Genomic DNA, 17,221 nt, shown 5'->3' with positions numbered 1-17,221 from the left:
ATTCTAAATTCCAAATCCAACAAAAAGAACATTATTTAATATATTGAACAAAACTATTCCTGATGACACCAGGAGACATCTGCACAATTTGATTTTCGTATGCAAGCACACAGGCTAGAGAAGTACAAAGCTGGCACTCTGGACGTGTTTCCTATGTGCCAATGAAATAGTTAAATATACACATTATTGCAAGATCTAAAACCACTTTCCAGTTTACAGTTTAGAGCCAATCCTTAACAATAGCTCAGATTTGAGTATATGATAGGCATATAATAGGTATTGAAGCAAAGCCAACCATTCTTCTTTCTACATGTCCCCCTTTTCTTTCAGTTGACCATATTACACAGTTGATTAACCTATTTGCCAACCTTAATCTCTTACATTCATTTTTTTCTGGTGGTTCTGTTGTACTGGGGGCATTCAGTAGCTGCTCAAATAGCCCATTTCCCTTCTTTTTGAAGGTCTTGAAGGATTCTGTGAGATACAAGAGTGAGCTCAGTGACATGAGCCGCATGTGGGTAAGTATTCTTTGGCCCTACAAAGAACTGCTTCTCTTACTAATAAACATAACTTTCAAGTTCTTGTTCCTTTTGAAATCAGGAGGGCATAGAGTTGTTTGAGGCCATTTGGTTAATGTAATATATTTTCTGAAAATTTAGGCTAGAGAAGATCCACAGATCAGTGAGCTAAATTTAGAGGATGGAAGATGTGGCATTTCTTGTTGTGCTTGTTTTGTTATCTTATTTGTTGAACCAATACTCACTGGGAAGCAGTGCATATACTAGCTGTTAATAGTTTTCTAGCTTTACTGGTCTGTTTATCTTTTTCTTGCTGGTCAGTTTCTTGAGTGTTTAGTGGATCTAGAGAAAGACTATCTCAGGTGAGGAAAGAGACTCCATATAAGAGTGTATGTTGCTGCTTTTTTCCTTTAAGGGACATTGAAAACTTAGGATTGAATAAAAATAATGGAAATGGTTTTTTTTCATATTTAGAAAGAAATGAATTGGTTTATTATTAACTGTAAAAATGAAATCAAAGTTCTACATGGAAAGAAGCACAAACTGGCACTCACAAGCTCTCTTCTGTATCCCTGCTCTTAGCAGGTATGTAGAGATCTGTGTTTGCCAAGTTAGCATGTAGACTTTTCTCAAGCGTTGGAAGTGATAATTGTCTTCTGGATATTAGCTACAGCAGTACTTCACAGGTTTTTATTTTTATAACTAAATAGGATACTATATAGAGAATAAAAAAAATATAGCTTTATTTTAAAATATACTGTTGTAGTTTTAACAGTTATATGCACAGGAATTTGATGGGTAAAAGGTAGCTAAGTGGAGAATATGTGTATCTTTTTACTCTGAAAGGGGGGAAGGTATAAATGCCAAGGAAATTGACCCATTGATGGCAGCAGTAGACCCCTGCTTCTGAGTTTTGTCCAAAAATGCTGGCAGTTTGTAAGGTTCTTAAAAAAACTATTTTCTACTTGGCTGATAAATCCCTATTAAAATAGAGTGTTTTGGTAGATGTGGATATGACCTAACCAGCACAACATTTGTGGAGATCAGTGACAGATATTGTCAGTGGTGCCATACCAGTGGGGATAAGAGAAGAAAAAGTAAAATATACATTTAATGTGTCTTTGAGCTAATTGAAATAATGCTCAATGTGGTTATGATATACTTTTACACAAAGGGCTATGAGGTACCACTATATTCTCCCCAGTTTAAACCATTGTGTAAATAAAGCTATTAAGACAAAGTTCACCAACCTTTCTGGCTTTGCGGACCGGTGGGAGCGGAAGAGGCAATGGTTCTGCACGAGCGGCATGCAAGTGCACACTGTTCCATTTGCGCAAGTGGCATGCGCTTGCCCACTGCTTCGGGCAGTCTGATTCTGAATGGCTCACAGCCCAGTAGTGGGGCCATGGCCCAGGGGTTGGGGACCCCTGTATTAAGAGATTGATCTAGACTTGTTACTTTATTTTTTTTCCTTAGGGTCATTTGAGTGAGGGTTATGGACAATTGTGTAGCATCTACCTCAAATTGCTGAGAACCAAGATGGAATTCCACACAAAAGTAAGTTTTTCTTTATTGCTTCTGCACTTCTATTGGAGAACGAGGTATCTCGCCATTTTCTTTTTCTCTGCAAAACACTTTGGATAGCTGTAGAGACCATGGGATGAACAGTAGCCCGAACTCGGTGTCCAAACAAGGGTAGAAGTAGGAGCAACGTCCTTGATGAAAAACATAGACTTTAATTTATAAATAAGATTCCAGAGTTTTTAAGAGTATATTGTAGCCTTTATGCATATCATTCATTTTGAAGACAACAGAATATTCTGAACTATGGACTATGTTTGTGTAATTTGTAGTTCTGGTTGCTTTTATTGAAGAATAAGGGCTCTTTTAACTGTCCAGGAGATTTGTAGTATAATACTAATTTATTGATCCCATATATCAGGGGTGTCAAACTGCCGGCCCATGGTCCAGACGCATCACACAGAAGCTGCGCCCACCCCATTGCTGGCAATGGCAAAACAGTCCCGACATGTTGCGTGACATCACATGACATCGCGAGTTTGACATGTCTGCCATACATAATGTGCTAGAGAGGATGAATAGTTGGAACTCTGCCACATTTCTTCTTGTTAATTTTTTAATCTGATTGCTATCTTTATAGTATACTTCAGCATCTGATACAGGCTGATCTTGATAGCATTTTAATATCAGAATTGTCTAATCAATATCCCTGCCTGCTTGAGAAGGATTTCTTTCTTGGGAGACAGAGAAACCTTCCCCCAAATTTCTCACCGTAGTGTTGCCTATTCTCATGATTAACACAACCAAATATATTTCCCCCCCATATATCTTAGAGGAAGATATGGATCAGCCACTTCAGATTCTCTGATCTGTAAGAGTTGTGTCCCCAGGTATCTGAATTTAGGGTCAGAATTGTTGATTACAGGAGGAGAAAGAGGACTGTGATACATGCATGTGTATATGCATTCACTTGTAAATAAAACACATATAAATGAGGTACGCGTAGCGATGTGAGTAGACCTTTGTTTTTTCCCCACTTTATCTGTCACTTATCATTCATATATAGCCTTCTTAATGTTATTCTATAGGCTTCCCTCCACTTCTTAACTTGCATTGTAGTTTATTTTATGCTTAGCTCCAGGCCATCCCATTGACTCAAGGCTCTATCACATTTGGGAGTGGAGGTAGCAGCATGTATTTATAGAATGGAATGTGGCTAGTTGGAATAGGAAGCTTGGATTATATGAGCATCTTCATGAGAGCAGGCCTCTGATTTTATAAGCAGTTTCACAGGCAAGCAAAATGTAGCTTATATGTATGTGTGAGGGAAGGTAATTCCTCTTATGGTTGGAGGATGCCTGTGAATAGAAGGACAGTAATGAATTACTGCTTTTGAATCTCTGGCAAAGCACCAACATTTCCAGCTGCCTGGATTTTTTTTTGATTTTTTTTGAGATTCTGTTTTCTTAAAGCCTGCATTGTAGGCAAGTCTTTGTTGTTACTGTTCTCTTGTTTCTTTTGGAGTTGCTGTTTATGATTCTCTATCATTAAGAAATATGCTTTTTTGTCTCCTTCTCTGCATTCCAAAATGAGATTCAAAGATGCACTCACTTCAGTTTAAGAGTAGAGTGAGGGAAGGAGATACATATGCTTCTTTTATAGACAAAGCCTTATACTGTCCAAAGTGATTAAATTGCTAAGCAGTCTTTCTTTCAACCCAGTTATCCTCTTTGCTTTTTGGGCACTGAAACTCAGCTGAATCTGAGAACAGTATCCGGCAGGAGCATATTATCCATCACCTGCCTTGATCCAAAGTCCTAATAACTATTCTTAATCTTTGTTTCCTTTTGTATAGAATCCCAGATTCCCTGGAAACCTCCAGATGTCAGACAGACAGCTTGATGAGACGGGCGAGAATGATGTGAATAACTTGTAAGTGCTACTTGGTGCAAAATATGGGGCAGTTGTGGATTTAAAGATGGACAATTAGTTGTGGGGTTCTTTTTCAGGTAAACCAGAAAGATTAAAAATCAGGTTGTATGCATCATCTGTGGGTTCTTCCAGAGTTTTCCTTTGCAATATTGTTGGATTGCTGTGCAGAATATTGTTAGTTTACTCTCTTGGACAACAAAAACACAAAGTGATTCTGCCAAGTTGAACCTTCATTTTACTTTGTGTGAGTCTCCATTCAATCTCTTCTTTCTATTTTAGTTTCCAGCTCACTGTGGAAATGTTTGACTATTTGGAATGTGAACTCAACCTATTTCAGACAGGTAACGTTTTACAAAGGTCAACAATTTTAAATATTATAGCAAGATACTTTCCAGAAGTTATTTGTTCATTCTTTGTAAGTTCCTATATACATGCATTTTCTATCTCCTTACTGGGGATCATGGTTCATAAGAAGTTATCCTAAACTTTTCTTCTGTTCCAGTGTGAGACAAATAGGCATTTTAGTTGACGAGAGACAAAACCTAGGTTACAGAACTGGTAATGTTACATATGAACTCCAATTCCCAGCATCCACAACAAAATGATCAGTTGTAAGGGATCCTGAGAAGTTTAAGGGCATTGTGAGGGCCGTGAATTCATCATCCTAACTAATGTGAAAAAAATATTATATTTGTGCTCATTATTAAATGTAAGCTAAACCAAATAAAATAATAATCACATACTCTTGAGGCTAGGCAGTTGGATTATACAGGCATCTTCTCTGGATTTTTTCCACATAATCCAAAGCCTTTTTCAGCTGCTGATTTTTGTGATTCTTCTGTGCTTGCTCTGCAGATAAGCCTAACATCAAAAAAGAATATTTTAAGTTCATTAAACTGAAGGAAAAACTGTAACATCAGTGTTTCATAATTTTATCCATTCCAGACTAAGAGGAGTAAATATGCCCTTTCCAGACATCTTAAGTAGACTTCAGGTTGGGAAAAGGGCCCTTCCCCTGCTTCTCTGTCTCCTCCTGCTACTAAGATGGATACCCTGCATATCTTGGTTCATGACATAGAATTTGCCTACTGCTGATGTGTGGCCAGTATCTGTCCCTTTCCTCATTCTTTCACTCTTTCTCTTGAGCAACAACTGTCGCTGCAAATTATTTAGCACTCTGAATCTCATGAAACACAGGCTTTTGCTCTCTGCTACTATAGACAGTTGGTTCTGTAGAACTTTGGTTCTAATATGAAAGATATTTTAATAATGTATAGTTCTTATCTTTAATCATTTAGGAATTAAATCAGTTCTTCAGTTTTTAAGAGTCAGTAAATCCTTTCTCTTGGTTGACATTTTTAATGCTTCTCTGCTCGTTGCTTGGACCCTCCTTGTGCTGCATAATTTTCAGGATTTTATTGTATTTGTGTTCTCTTCTCTTGCCTTCCTTGTTGTATACAGTCAGTTGTTCTAGTGAAGATTGGGTGGCCCATGGTCTATGTCCTCCATTACCCTGTTTTTGCACCCCAAGTGTAAAATTGTACTTTGCTTTGGAGAACTTTTGACAGCTAAAACAACTGTCTTTAATATTTGCAGAGATGTAAAGCAGCCATAAGATCGCTAGCTCTTTCCCCCTCCCCTCACCACCCTAAGTCATTTTTTCCCGTTTTTGACTTCATATTTAACATTTACTCTCTTTTTTGGGAGCAATTTTCCTCAAATTTAACTTTGTTAACTTTTGTTATTGCCACTCTAGATTCTGTGACCCTCTTTTGTAGAGTATTGTTATTTATGGCATTTCTGGAGGGATTTTTTTCCTGTGATTAGAACATGAATTTATCCATCCTGTCAAGATAATTGAAATAATCCATGCTGCTGGTGTGGTTCCCCTTCAGTGTTCAGTTCCTTGGACATGTCTCGCTCTGTGTCGGTCACAGCTGCCGGGCAGTGCCGCTTGGCCCCTCTGATTCAGGTTATTCTAGACTGCAGCCACCTCTATGACTACACAGTAAAATTGCTGTTCAAGTTACATTCCTGTAAGTACAAATCTATCTATTCCTTTTTGGCCTGAATTCGATCACCACTTTCATTCTTTTTAGCTACAGTAATTAGGATGACAAGGACATTCTCCATCTGATCTCCTACAAGGTTTTATTACTATACAGTAAAAATGTCCTGGGAATAATATATTAAAATTCATCATATTTTGCTTTTGTTTTAATCTTGAAATTGTTTCACAAATATATTTTAGAAATACAGTCTCACTTGAGATAGGCCAGTATTATTGTTTCCACATTGGATTTGTTTGTTTATTTTTTAAAATAAATTCAGTGAGGGTAGAGGAAAGGTGATAAAGTTAGATGTAATTAAATGTGACGTGAATCATTCATTCAGTCATTATAGGAGTGTCTTGGAACATGAGGTATAATAGTAGACAGTGATATTTTTTTACCATATACAGTATATCACAGAGTAAACTGAGACAGTCCCTCAATCTGACCTTAAGAGCAATGGTTTTAAAGGCAAAGGATGTGGCATTTTGCAACCTGAAAAGAAAGGCCTTATACATATCTTCGTAATTTATCCATCCTGTCAAGATAATTGAAATAATCCATGCTGCTGGTGTAGTTCCCCTTCAGTGTTCAGTGCCTTGGACATGTCTCGTTCTGTGTGAGTCACAGCTGCTAGGCAGTGCCGCTTGGCCTCTCAGATTCTCTTGTTTGCATGTCCACACAGATATGGCTAGCTGAGGCATCCAAATATTCTCCTGTTCACTCTTTCTCTTCATATCTTTTCTCTAGGTCTCCCAGCTGATACACTCCAAGGCCACAGAGACCGTTTCCTGGAGCAGTTTAAAAAGTGAGTGTGTTTGTGGGGGGAGGGAGTTGTTTGTTGAGATGAGGAGGGAATATGCCTATATAATGGCTAGGAAAGTAGTCACTATGCATTTATATTCAATGGGCTGTTTATATTCAGCCCACTGAATATAAATAGTCAGTTGTTCTGTCTGATTGTTGGAAAATGCACAGTTCTCAACTTTGCAGGAGGCAAGGTGTTAGAATGAGTGACTTTTGGGGAAATATTATGTGAAACATAGAACATCCAGCAGAACATTCAGATTCAGCCATAGTTTCATTCCATACAGCATTAACCTTGTGAACACTCAAGCTTCCTCCTTCCGTTATATATTCAAGATGGACAGTATTTAATATTTATTTGTTATGTATATGTAGAGGTGTGGATCTATACATATGTTGTATATAGTATGTTTAGGTGTGTATCATGTATGTGTTTCACTTTGAAAGCGGGCAACTACATTTCATTTTTGATGTGTGCCGTTGTGCCCACAGTAAAAAAATGACAATAAAGGTTATCTTATCTTATCTCTAAATGCAGAACCAGAACTAAAACACAGCACTGTTGCATTTCAAGATAATTTCTGCTCTACTCTACTCTAAGAATCCAAAGAATTGGATAAATTGGATAAAGAATAAAGAATTCTCTAGCAATCCATTACAGGTAGTCCTCGACCTACGACCACAATTGAGCCCAAAATTTCTGTTGCTAAGTGATATAGTGGTTAAATGAATTGTGCCCCATTTTACAACCTTTGTTGCCGGAGCTGTTAAGTGAATCACTACAGTTGTTAAGATAGTAACCCGGTTGTTAAGCGAATCTGGCTTCCCCATTGACTTTGCCTGCCAGAAGGTGCAAAAAGTGATCATATGACCACAGAACACTGCAACTGTTGTAAATATGAGTCAGTTGATCACATGATCATGGGGATGCAGCAGCGGTTGTGTGAAAAACAGTCATGTCACCTTTTTTAGTGCTGTTGTAACTTTGAATGGTCGTCGAGGACTACCTGTATTTTATTTTTAACATGTGTTAGAAACACACACTGGCCTCTGCCACGGGATTTGAAGTTTCTAAAAATATTTCTATTTTCTGACACTATAAATCTTTAACAAATTGATGTTTTGAACCATTTGGGCTCAGTACAATATCTGATTTATTCTCATGATATTATCTATATTTGGTTATTGAGCTGAAAGTGGTATTGGGTTCACTTTTTTTTTGAATCACAAAGTTTCCAGGGATCTCCTGCTGCAGTTATGCACTCTTGTTGGTAATATTATCATTGGAGGGAATTTTCCCCCTACTTTCAGCTCCTGAATCCAACTCAATTGTTGTACAGCAGGTGCAATAAAGCTGTTCTTCCCCATACACGTTCCCTATTCCTAAAGCTGTTCTGATCTCTTTTCATATATGCATCATTCACGTCCCGTCCCCTCCCTCCCCCAACTGGCAGAGTAATGTGCAGCTTTGGTCACTGCCAAGTACCTGGATGAAAAACTGGTGTATGCTGTCCTGCCACCTTTGTAAATTACAAGGACATTGACTTTCCCTCCACAGCAATTTAAGATTTATTGATTTATTTTGGCAGGCCATAAAAATATCTATAAATAGAACTGTGAGATATGTTGCATACAAATGTCCCAGATAAATAAATAATATGTACAAAAAATAGAGGTCATAGAAAGGAAGGGTTATTTCTTTTTGTGTGATATGGTAAGGAGATTTTTATTTTTCATGACCAGTGGTAATTCAGGGAGAGAACACCAATGAAAATATATTGTTTACTTTCTTCTATTGGTCCACTAGAAGGAAAAAGGGAGAGCACTCATTGGATTATGTTCTAAACTTACAAGTACCACAAATATTGGTAATGTTCAACCTAATTAGATGTTAGGATGATGTTGACTATGCTTCAAATTTCAAATTACCTTATGAGGGAATGGGCTGTGTAAATTTTGACGGTGTGGATGTGCTCTTTCATAGTACTATCTGATTAAGGAATTTCCTTTGAACCTATATTCAGAAGGAACCAGCCCTGTCAAAATAGGCTGCATACTAGTTCCCAGATGAGCAAGTCCCCTGATCAACACTACTTCTCATTTTGACTATGTTTCTGTTTTCTCCTCATTCAACTCCTTACAGCCATCAAATCAAGAGTTAGGACTTTTTAACTTCTATTAACAAATGTGTCCCTTGAAGTTATGTCTTTATTATGGTCATAGACCAGCATAAGGAGAGTGGAATACAAACATTAATTTAAAAAATGATATTTTAAAAAAGATATTAAAATGTATACACACATACAAATACACACCGACAAAAGAGGGTGGAATTCACAGATTAAAAAGCATAAAAGATATATCAAAGTCTAATTTAAAAGAAAAAAAGCCATAAAAATATAAAATGTATATAAAAGTCTAAAAAAGAACATAAAGAAGAGTCTAAAAAAATCTAAAGGGAGAGGTAGGAATGTTAGATGGATGTAGGTGACCATAAAAGTTAATACATAGCAAACTAAATCTATCACATTACAAAGCACTTTTAAACAAACTAAATGCTCATTAAGACCAATTTATGGCACAGGCATCATCTGACAGATTTTAAGCACTGCTGGACAAACCTTGGCAACATTATTAGTTGTAGTGGGATTAGTATTTTCAAGCAGTAGGGAGGTGTAGAATTTTCCTATGCACCCTGGGTATTTTATACAGTAATGATGAGGGGAGGTAGTATCAAATCAATTTTGACTCCTGACAATAGCCTAGACTAGTCTGCAGTTTTCTTCGCAAGATTTTTTTGAAGTGGTTGCTATTTCCTTCTTCTTAGAACTAAATGAGAGTCACTTGCCCAAGGTCACTCATTTAGATGACTTTGTGCCTAAATCAGAACTAAAACTTATTCCCTGGTTTCTAGCGTAGTGTTTTGATAACCACTATGCCAAACTGGCTTTCTTCCCTATTTTTATAGGATCTAATAAAAATAAGAAATGGTGAGCTTATTCTATTTAGCTTTCTTGACACCCTCTTTATGGTTCTAGATTATTTGGATATAGCTTGTCTTAGAGACCTGACCTTCTTTTCATTTCCTATATGTGTCCTTTTTTGTTTCAATATTATCATTTTTTGGCTGCTTCTTTCTTTAATTTGCCCTTAACAGAATTATTTTCAATTATGCTTTCAGTATATTTAGAACCTGTCATACACCTTGAACTCTGTTTTGTATTTAATTTCTCTAATCATACTTGTGATTGCTTAGATTATTAAAGTCTACTATTTTAAAGGTCCAAGATGCACATTTTCCTACACTTGCCTTTAGTTCTAATTAAAATCAAGAATTCCATCATTATATGGTAATTTTCCTACAATATTTCTGTTAGTTCCACTTCCTCAACTAGTGTGTTAACATAAAGACAAATATAGCTGATCTTTCATTTTCTGAAATAGAAAATGATTAGCAAGGCAACTCAGGAATTTCCTGGAGGGACCAAGCTTGGCAGAGTGTTCCCAGCTAGTCAAAATAATTAGAATTTTTTAGCATTACTATTTTATGTCTTTTTGAAAAATTTGCATATATATATTTGAAAGGCTTCCTCCAAATCTTATCTTTAACTGGATGTATGATAGCAATTGCTTGATTTATTCCCCACTTATTTTAACCTACCGGTAAATGCTCTTTCCAGTGCTACCATATAAATTTACTTGGATGTTTAAGCAGGAATGGATACTTTCTACAAACAGGTCAAATGTTTATTTTTAATTTTATTTCTGTTCCTTTTGAAATAAATAGTATCCTTTATCTGTAATCGAATTGTGGGCTTATCCCTCTAGGATTTGTCAGTGACAACTCTGCTTTGAATTTGTAAACTAGTATTATGCCAATACGCTTTTGTTCCTTTATGGTTGAGTAAGCCAACACTGAGGAATACATGGTCAAGAAATTTTCACCAAGATATAGTGGCTCTTGCTCTTATTTAAAATGTTTCATTCCTATGCTGAGCTTGCCAGAGCTGCCTCAACTGAGCAAGGTCTTGGCTTCATGTTTTATTCAAATAAGAACCCAAGAGAAACACTACTGATGGATTTGTAAAAAACTATAAATAGAATATGTAGACAATGGTCATGTATTCTTGTTGCTTGCAACAGCTGATATTCAAGCTATAGTTCCTTTTAATTGACCTGAATCTCATTAGGTGAGTTTAGTTATAATATTATGAAAGAGGGACAGCAATATCTGTTTATACCATATGCTATTTATGTTTGCACCACATGAAAGTAAGAACAATCATTAATGGAACAGCTTGCTTCCTGCAGTTTGGGTGCTTCAACACTGGATGTCTTCAAGAAAAGATTGGGCAGCCATTTGTCCAGAATGCAATACATCGTGGGCAGGGGATTCGACTAGAAGACCTCCAAGGTCCCTTTCATCCCTATGATTCTATTCATTTGTGTATGCATGTACATATTCAATTTATATGGCTGTACATCTCAAACAAGTGTTTCTGGAGGAGCTAACAATAATTACTTTAGAAAAGCAAAAAACAAAATATGCAAAAAATTAAACAATTAGAAGCTGAGATAAGAACACCCATAAATGCAAATACAACACAAAAATCTCAAAAAACCCTAATTCACGGAGTCTGTTTTGTACATTACGGATTTAATTAATTTTTCCACTGGCAGCTTTCTAAACAATCTTGACTCTAGTACCAAAATCCCCACAAATTTGGATTCAGTTTAAATAAATACAAAATTCTATCAGTAGGACAACATTGGACCCCAGTGCTGTTATTTGCTGAATAAGATGGGTTGTCTTTTTAATCTAAAAATTACAGTGAGTGGTAGGATGGGTCAATATGCCTCTACCGGTATTGAAAGTGCTCTGCATTATCATTTCTACATTGCTGCTATTAAATGTCTCTTCTCTGACCTTGAATAACCGGCCTGATTCTGGATTGCCATTTTATTTTGCTTCCCTCTGAATCTGACCAACTGGCCAGATGATTGTTTAAAATTTGCTAAACTGTAATATATCTTTCCTTAAATTTTGCAGGCTGAAGGATCTCTTCTATCGCTCCAGCAACCTGCAATATTTCAAAAGGCTGATTCAGATCCCACAGCTGCCTGAGGTGAGGTTCATGGCTTTTTGTGAATGTCATCCATAGAGTTGCTATTCTCATTTTTGTTCATGGTATTTATGCTGAGGCTGCTTCAGCTATGACTTAAGGGAACTGCATGACATTTGGATGTATGAATAACAGAATAAAAGGGACCTTGGAGGTTTGCAAATCCAATCCCCTGCTCAAGCTGGAGATCCTATACCATTCTAGACAAACAGCTGTCTGATTTCTTCTTAAAAACCTCCAGTGATCGAGCTTCCACAACTGCTGAAGGCAAGCCATTCATTGGTTAATTGTTCTTACTGTCAGGAAATTTCAAATTCAAGGAGTTCTTAGTTTTCCTTTTGGTCCCTCCTGTGGCTAATGTTGAAGTAGAATGGAATGGAATGGAATGAAGTGGAAGTAGAAATAGAAGTAGAAATGTAATAGAAATAGAATAGGAAATGGAAATGGAAATGGAAATGGAAGTGGGAATAGAATAGAATAGAGTGGAATGGAATGGAATGGAATAGAATAGAATAGAATAGAATAGAATAGAATAGAATAGAATAGAATGGGACCTTGGAGGTCTTTTAGTCCAGCCCTCTGCTCAAGCAGGAGAACCTACACCATTTCAGACAAGTGACTATCTAGTCTCTTCTTAAAAGCCTCCAATGATGGAGCGCCCACGATTTCTGGAGGCAAGCTGTTCCGCTGGTTAATTGTCCTCACTATTCTCTCTTTGGTCAGTTTCCAACCATTATTTCTTAAATACAAGCGAGGTTGCACTATAGATATACCGTATTTTCCGGCGTATAAGATGACTTTCTAAACCCTGAAAATCTTCTCAAAAGTCGGGGGTCGTCTTATACGCCCAGTCGTCTTATACGCCGGAAAATACGGTAGTTTGTAATCCACAGATGTATTAAAAAATGACATATGAATAAAAGATGAAAAGTAAAATCTCAGCTGAAAAGAAAAAATAGCATCTCAGCCGAAAGAAAAAAAGGAAATATTAGCTTATAGTTAGTGTAAAAGATTATAGAAAAATAGTAATTTGTAATAATACTGAAGAGGTTCTTTCCTCTAAAAATGTTGTAGTCTTTATAGTTTGTAATTCACAGAAGAAAGTAGAGTGATAATTTCAGATAAATAGAATCTGCAGTATCTTATTGCAGTTTAGGGCACAGTTTTACAATCCTCGTAAATAAGTTTATAATCTCATAAATTTGCAGTCTTGCTTTGTGATTAGTGTAAATAGCCTTGCTTTGTAACAGCCAGAGGGTTAGTTTATAATTTAAGCAGAGCCTTGTAGTATAAACAAAGTCTTGAATAAATGATCATTCCATTTTTTTCAGGATCATTCAATGTATATAAAAATTCATATTCAATCCATATAAAATACAGTTCAGAAATTATAACGCTTATAGATCCTTATAAATATGCATTAGTTGTGACTGGGGGAAAAACACCTTTGCAAACAGAATTGCACCTACCGGTAATTCATTTGCAATTATATCTTTGAAAGTATGCAGAGTTAATGGTAAAAAGAACTAAGCAGTTAACATTGAAAAATTAAAACGAATACAGTTTATATAGAGAAAAGAAAGAATAATAAATGCTGAGTTGCTGTGATTTGTCTCCTCTTTCTCTCTTCAGCATAACAAAGGGGAGGGCTTCTCTCTTCCCAACAGAGTGCCAACAGCCACACTACTCAGGCTGAACTCACCAGAGTAAAATTTTGCATCCAAGTAAAACTTTGTTTACCACAAAATCTTCTCTTCTCTCCAAGTCCAGTTTTTTCTTTATTCACTCACTCTCTTGTAGGTGCAATTCTGTGCTTGTTTGAGGTTTTTTTTTTTTTTTTGAGGCTTCTGAAAAGATTGTTTTTGGTTATCGGTGGGGATAGAGGTTGTTACATCCCTGCTCCCCACTTGATGTAGTTTTGGAATGCCAAAATGAGCAATGTGCAATAACCTTGGGCACTACAGTATTGACCTAGTATATGCAATAAGCCTCTCCAATGCAACAGTTCTGCATCATTCTTCATTCCCTGCACTAGAATCCCCCCAACTTTCTGCGGGCCTCAGCACTCTCTGAACACATCAGCCCTGTTGTGGTCATCCCATTGGAAGCCTCATCCCCAGACAGTGAACCCATCATGGATCTTGTTGAGATGGAAACCTCCTCACAACAGGTGAGTGGAAGGACAGAGTTCCTTTGAAGAATGGAGAATCTAGACCCATCACAAGAAAAGGGTATTTGTTCTGGTTATAATGATGTGAAATAGTATTTCAGTTTAGCAAACTCTGTCACTATTTTTCCTTTGCCTCTCTTGTTGACAGAGATTTTCAAGAGTTGGAAAGTGTTAAGATTTTTTTCCCTAGGATTTTCTGCTTTGAGTAATAGATGGAGAGCTGTTTTCTATGAAATAGAAAGATCTGGTTACTCTGGAAAAAAAAAGGGGGGGGGGAAGCAGAGTGGAGAAATCAAGTGGATTTGAACTGTCTTTCTGGTGACAAAATAATGGGGAAATTATCTTCCGTGTGGCTGATTCAGAAATAATGCCTGCTGTTCACTATCTATAAATTCAGCTCCTACATATGCTTCAGTATCAATAATTGTTCCCATCGTCTCTTTCTGATTAGTCACTCTATTGAAAATTCCCTGAGATTTAAATCAAATCCCTCTTTCCTTGAGTTGGGATGGTGTGCAAGGCAAGTTTATCTTTTCATGAAGCTAACTGCTTCCATCTTCTTCTCCAGAATCTCGTTGACAATAAATTTGATGACATCTTTGGCAGTTCTTTCAGCAATGATCCCTTTAACTTTAACAGCCAGAATGGGATGACCAAGGATGACAAGTGAGTGAGTGTTTATTGGACAACCATTTGCCTGAAATGGTATAGGGTTTCCTGCCTGAGCAGGGGGTTGGACAAGAAGACCTCCAGGGTCCCTTCCAACTCTATTATTATTATTATTATTATTATTGTTGTTGTTGTTGTTGTTGTTGTTGTTGTTATTATTATTATTATTATTATTATTATTATTATTATTATGCCTTTTATTAATTTAGGAAATTTTACTTCCATTATTGCTGAAGAGATGTTTTTTCATATACAGTGTGCAATGAAAATGAAAAAAGTAACTTACCAGGAAGCATCTTCATAATCTCTGCTTTATGTATGGGACAGTGACAAATGCAACTCCTCCTTTTGGGATGGGAGTAGAATAACTTCTAAATATAATTACAGAAATAAGTAACTTGTTCCTCTCTGCAGCATGTGAAAATGGAATATACAATACAAGCCAGTAACAGAAATTTGTTTCGTTTTGGGGTTTATGTTTTCTTGCTTCAGAATGTGGATATTTTTTTCTTCTGCATAATATTTCTGGCACTGGCCATGCCCTAAATCCCCCACATAAATGGCATGTAGCAGAAATAATAGCATGACAGCCAAGCATCTGTAAACTTTATTGCTTGTGACAGAGGACTTAATGTGTTTACTTTGAAGCATCAAGACCCTTTTCTTAAAATATATTAATTCAGCTCTTTTCTTCATCTGTATATGTTCATGAGGTCTGACTTTTGCTTTCCTCCCATCCAATTTAAAAAACTTTAATATCCAAATTGTACAAGTGTTTCTCCCTCCTTCCAGGGACAGGTTAATTGAACAGCTGCACAGAGAAATCGACACACTTAAGGATGAGATCAAGAACTTTAAAGCTGAGGTAAATTTAAAGCCTATTACTACAGGGGTGTTTTTTTCTAAGCCCAAATATAGAAACTCACATTTGCTTTGGTATTTCCATTTAACCTCCTCTGCTCTGAATTACATTAGACCAGGATGAATTGATCCATAGGCATGCCAGTTAAAAATATGGTTTTTTGCATCTGTTATCAGTAAATATCTCATATAGCAGCATTGATAGCCTGCATGTAGGCTGCTAGGAAGTTGAGACTTCCCTCGCAGACCATTTTTCAAAAGCAGTAACCAGAAATATTGATGGAATTTACCTTTTTTCTGTTTGTCTATGTTGTCTGCCTTCTCTACAACGAAGTTTTGGAGTGGCGCTTTTTTAAATCTAATGGTGGCAGAGTCCCAAAGTCAAGGACCAAGTTTCAACTTGACATGCAGTCTTGATTTATGTGTTGCAGTGTGTGCTTAACTGTACATAACCAGAACAGTACAATTGCTTCAATATCACGAGGTTTCCCAGTGATCTTTCTGTTTCACCCTCTCTTTAAACATGGTACCTGCAGAGTCACCGCCTGGTAATGCAGCTGAAGGGGCGTATCAGTGAGCTGGAAGCTGAGCTTGAAGAGCAGAAGCACCTAAAGCAGCAGGCACTGGATGAGAGTGACTTCTTGCGCACGGAACTGGATGAATGGAAAAAGAGGCATGAGGATACAGAAAAAGCCCAGCGAAGCCTGACAGAGATTGAGAGTAAGCAGTGAAAACAATTTGACAACTGGACTTTTTTCATCAGAGGTAGAACGACTGCAGTTTAGACATCATTCACAAACTGCAGATATGTGGCCCATTCACCTGAACAGTCATTTTACTAGAAAGCAATTAAAATTAATTTCCTATAGAAGCCACATAGACCATGGTAACAAACTAATCGATAAATATTTTGGCTCTAATTTTTAGGGAACGTTTCAGAATGTACTAGAGTAGGCAGCTAATAATCTGTCAGCCTCCTTAAAATACTATAATAAACTGATTCACTCTGGCTGTCTGGCCTCAGTTTATAGAAGCAGGAGTTGTATTTGGATTAAAATGCCATAATAACCATGCCAGGGGAGAGTTTAATCAGTCCCCAGTGAGTCTTCTTTGGGCTCTCCAGTTGTGCCACTCAAATTGTTCTAAAGCAGGGCTTCCAATTTAAAATTGATTTTCCAGTTTAGAATTGGAGCATGTGAGAGAGAAGGATCATTCAGATACCTCGTGCATATTCCTTTGGCAGAGGGGCTGCCTTGTGAAGAGGAAAAAGGGCCCAGTCCTCCCTAGTTTTGTGCTTGAAGTGAGAGCTGCACTGGAGGGAGGTGGTTGGCTCAGCTTATTTTATGAAGTGATTGTCCCTCTCTTATTTATTATTTATTTATTATTTTAATTTGTATACCGCCCTTCTCCCATAGGACTCAGGGCGGTTCACAGCATATTAAAAACAAATAATATACACAAAATACAAAAAAAATACAAAATACAAAAATACAAAAAATAAACCCCGATAAAAGCCGAATTAAAACCAAATATTATCAGCTGTGTTTCCGATTAAAATACTTTTAAAAT

General features: G+C 36.9%; 1 protein-coding gene across 1 annotated transcript in view; it reads left to right on the top strand.

Moving 5' to 3' along the window:
• Positions 1-488: 488 nt before the first annotated feature.
• HIP1 (huntingtin interacting protein 1) overlaps positions 489-17,221 on the top strand; it is a 26,748-nt gene continuing 10,015 nt past the window's right edge. The window contains exons 1-11 of the mRNA XM_029283936.1: positions 489-518; positions 1,995-2,075; positions 3,895-3,971; positions 4,251-4,312; positions 5,867-6,007; positions 6,773-6,830; positions 11,880-11,955; positions 13,988-14,122; positions 14,691-14,788; positions 15,584-15,656; positions 16,189-16,372. Coding sequence (XP_029139769.1) covers positions 504-518; positions 1,995-2,075; positions 3,895-3,971; positions 4,251-4,312; positions 5,867-6,007; positions 6,773-6,830; positions 11,880-11,955; positions 13,988-14,122; positions 14,691-14,788; positions 15,584-15,656; positions 16,189-16,372 — 1,000 coding nt within the window. The 5' untranslated portion in view covers positions 489-503. The remainder of the gene's footprint in view (positions 519-1,994; positions 2,076-3,894; positions 3,972-4,250; positions 4,313-5,866; positions 6,008-6,772; positions 6,831-11,879; positions 11,956-13,987; positions 14,123-14,690; positions 14,789-15,583; positions 15,657-16,188; positions 16,373-17,221) is intronic.

The sequence above is a fragment of the Protobothrops mucrosquamatus genome, unplaced genomic scaffold, assembly GCF_001527695.2.
Source record: "Protobothrops mucrosquamatus isolate PMUCROS unplaced genomic scaffold, P.Mucros_1.0 scaffold286, whole genome shotgun sequence".
Lineage (NCBI taxonomy): Eukaryota > Metazoa > Chordata > Lepidosauria > Squamata > Viperidae > Protobothrops > Protobothrops mucrosquamatus.
The sequence above is the reverse complement of the archived record's forward strand: the minus strand, read 5'-3'. Positions and strand labels throughout refer to the sequence as shown.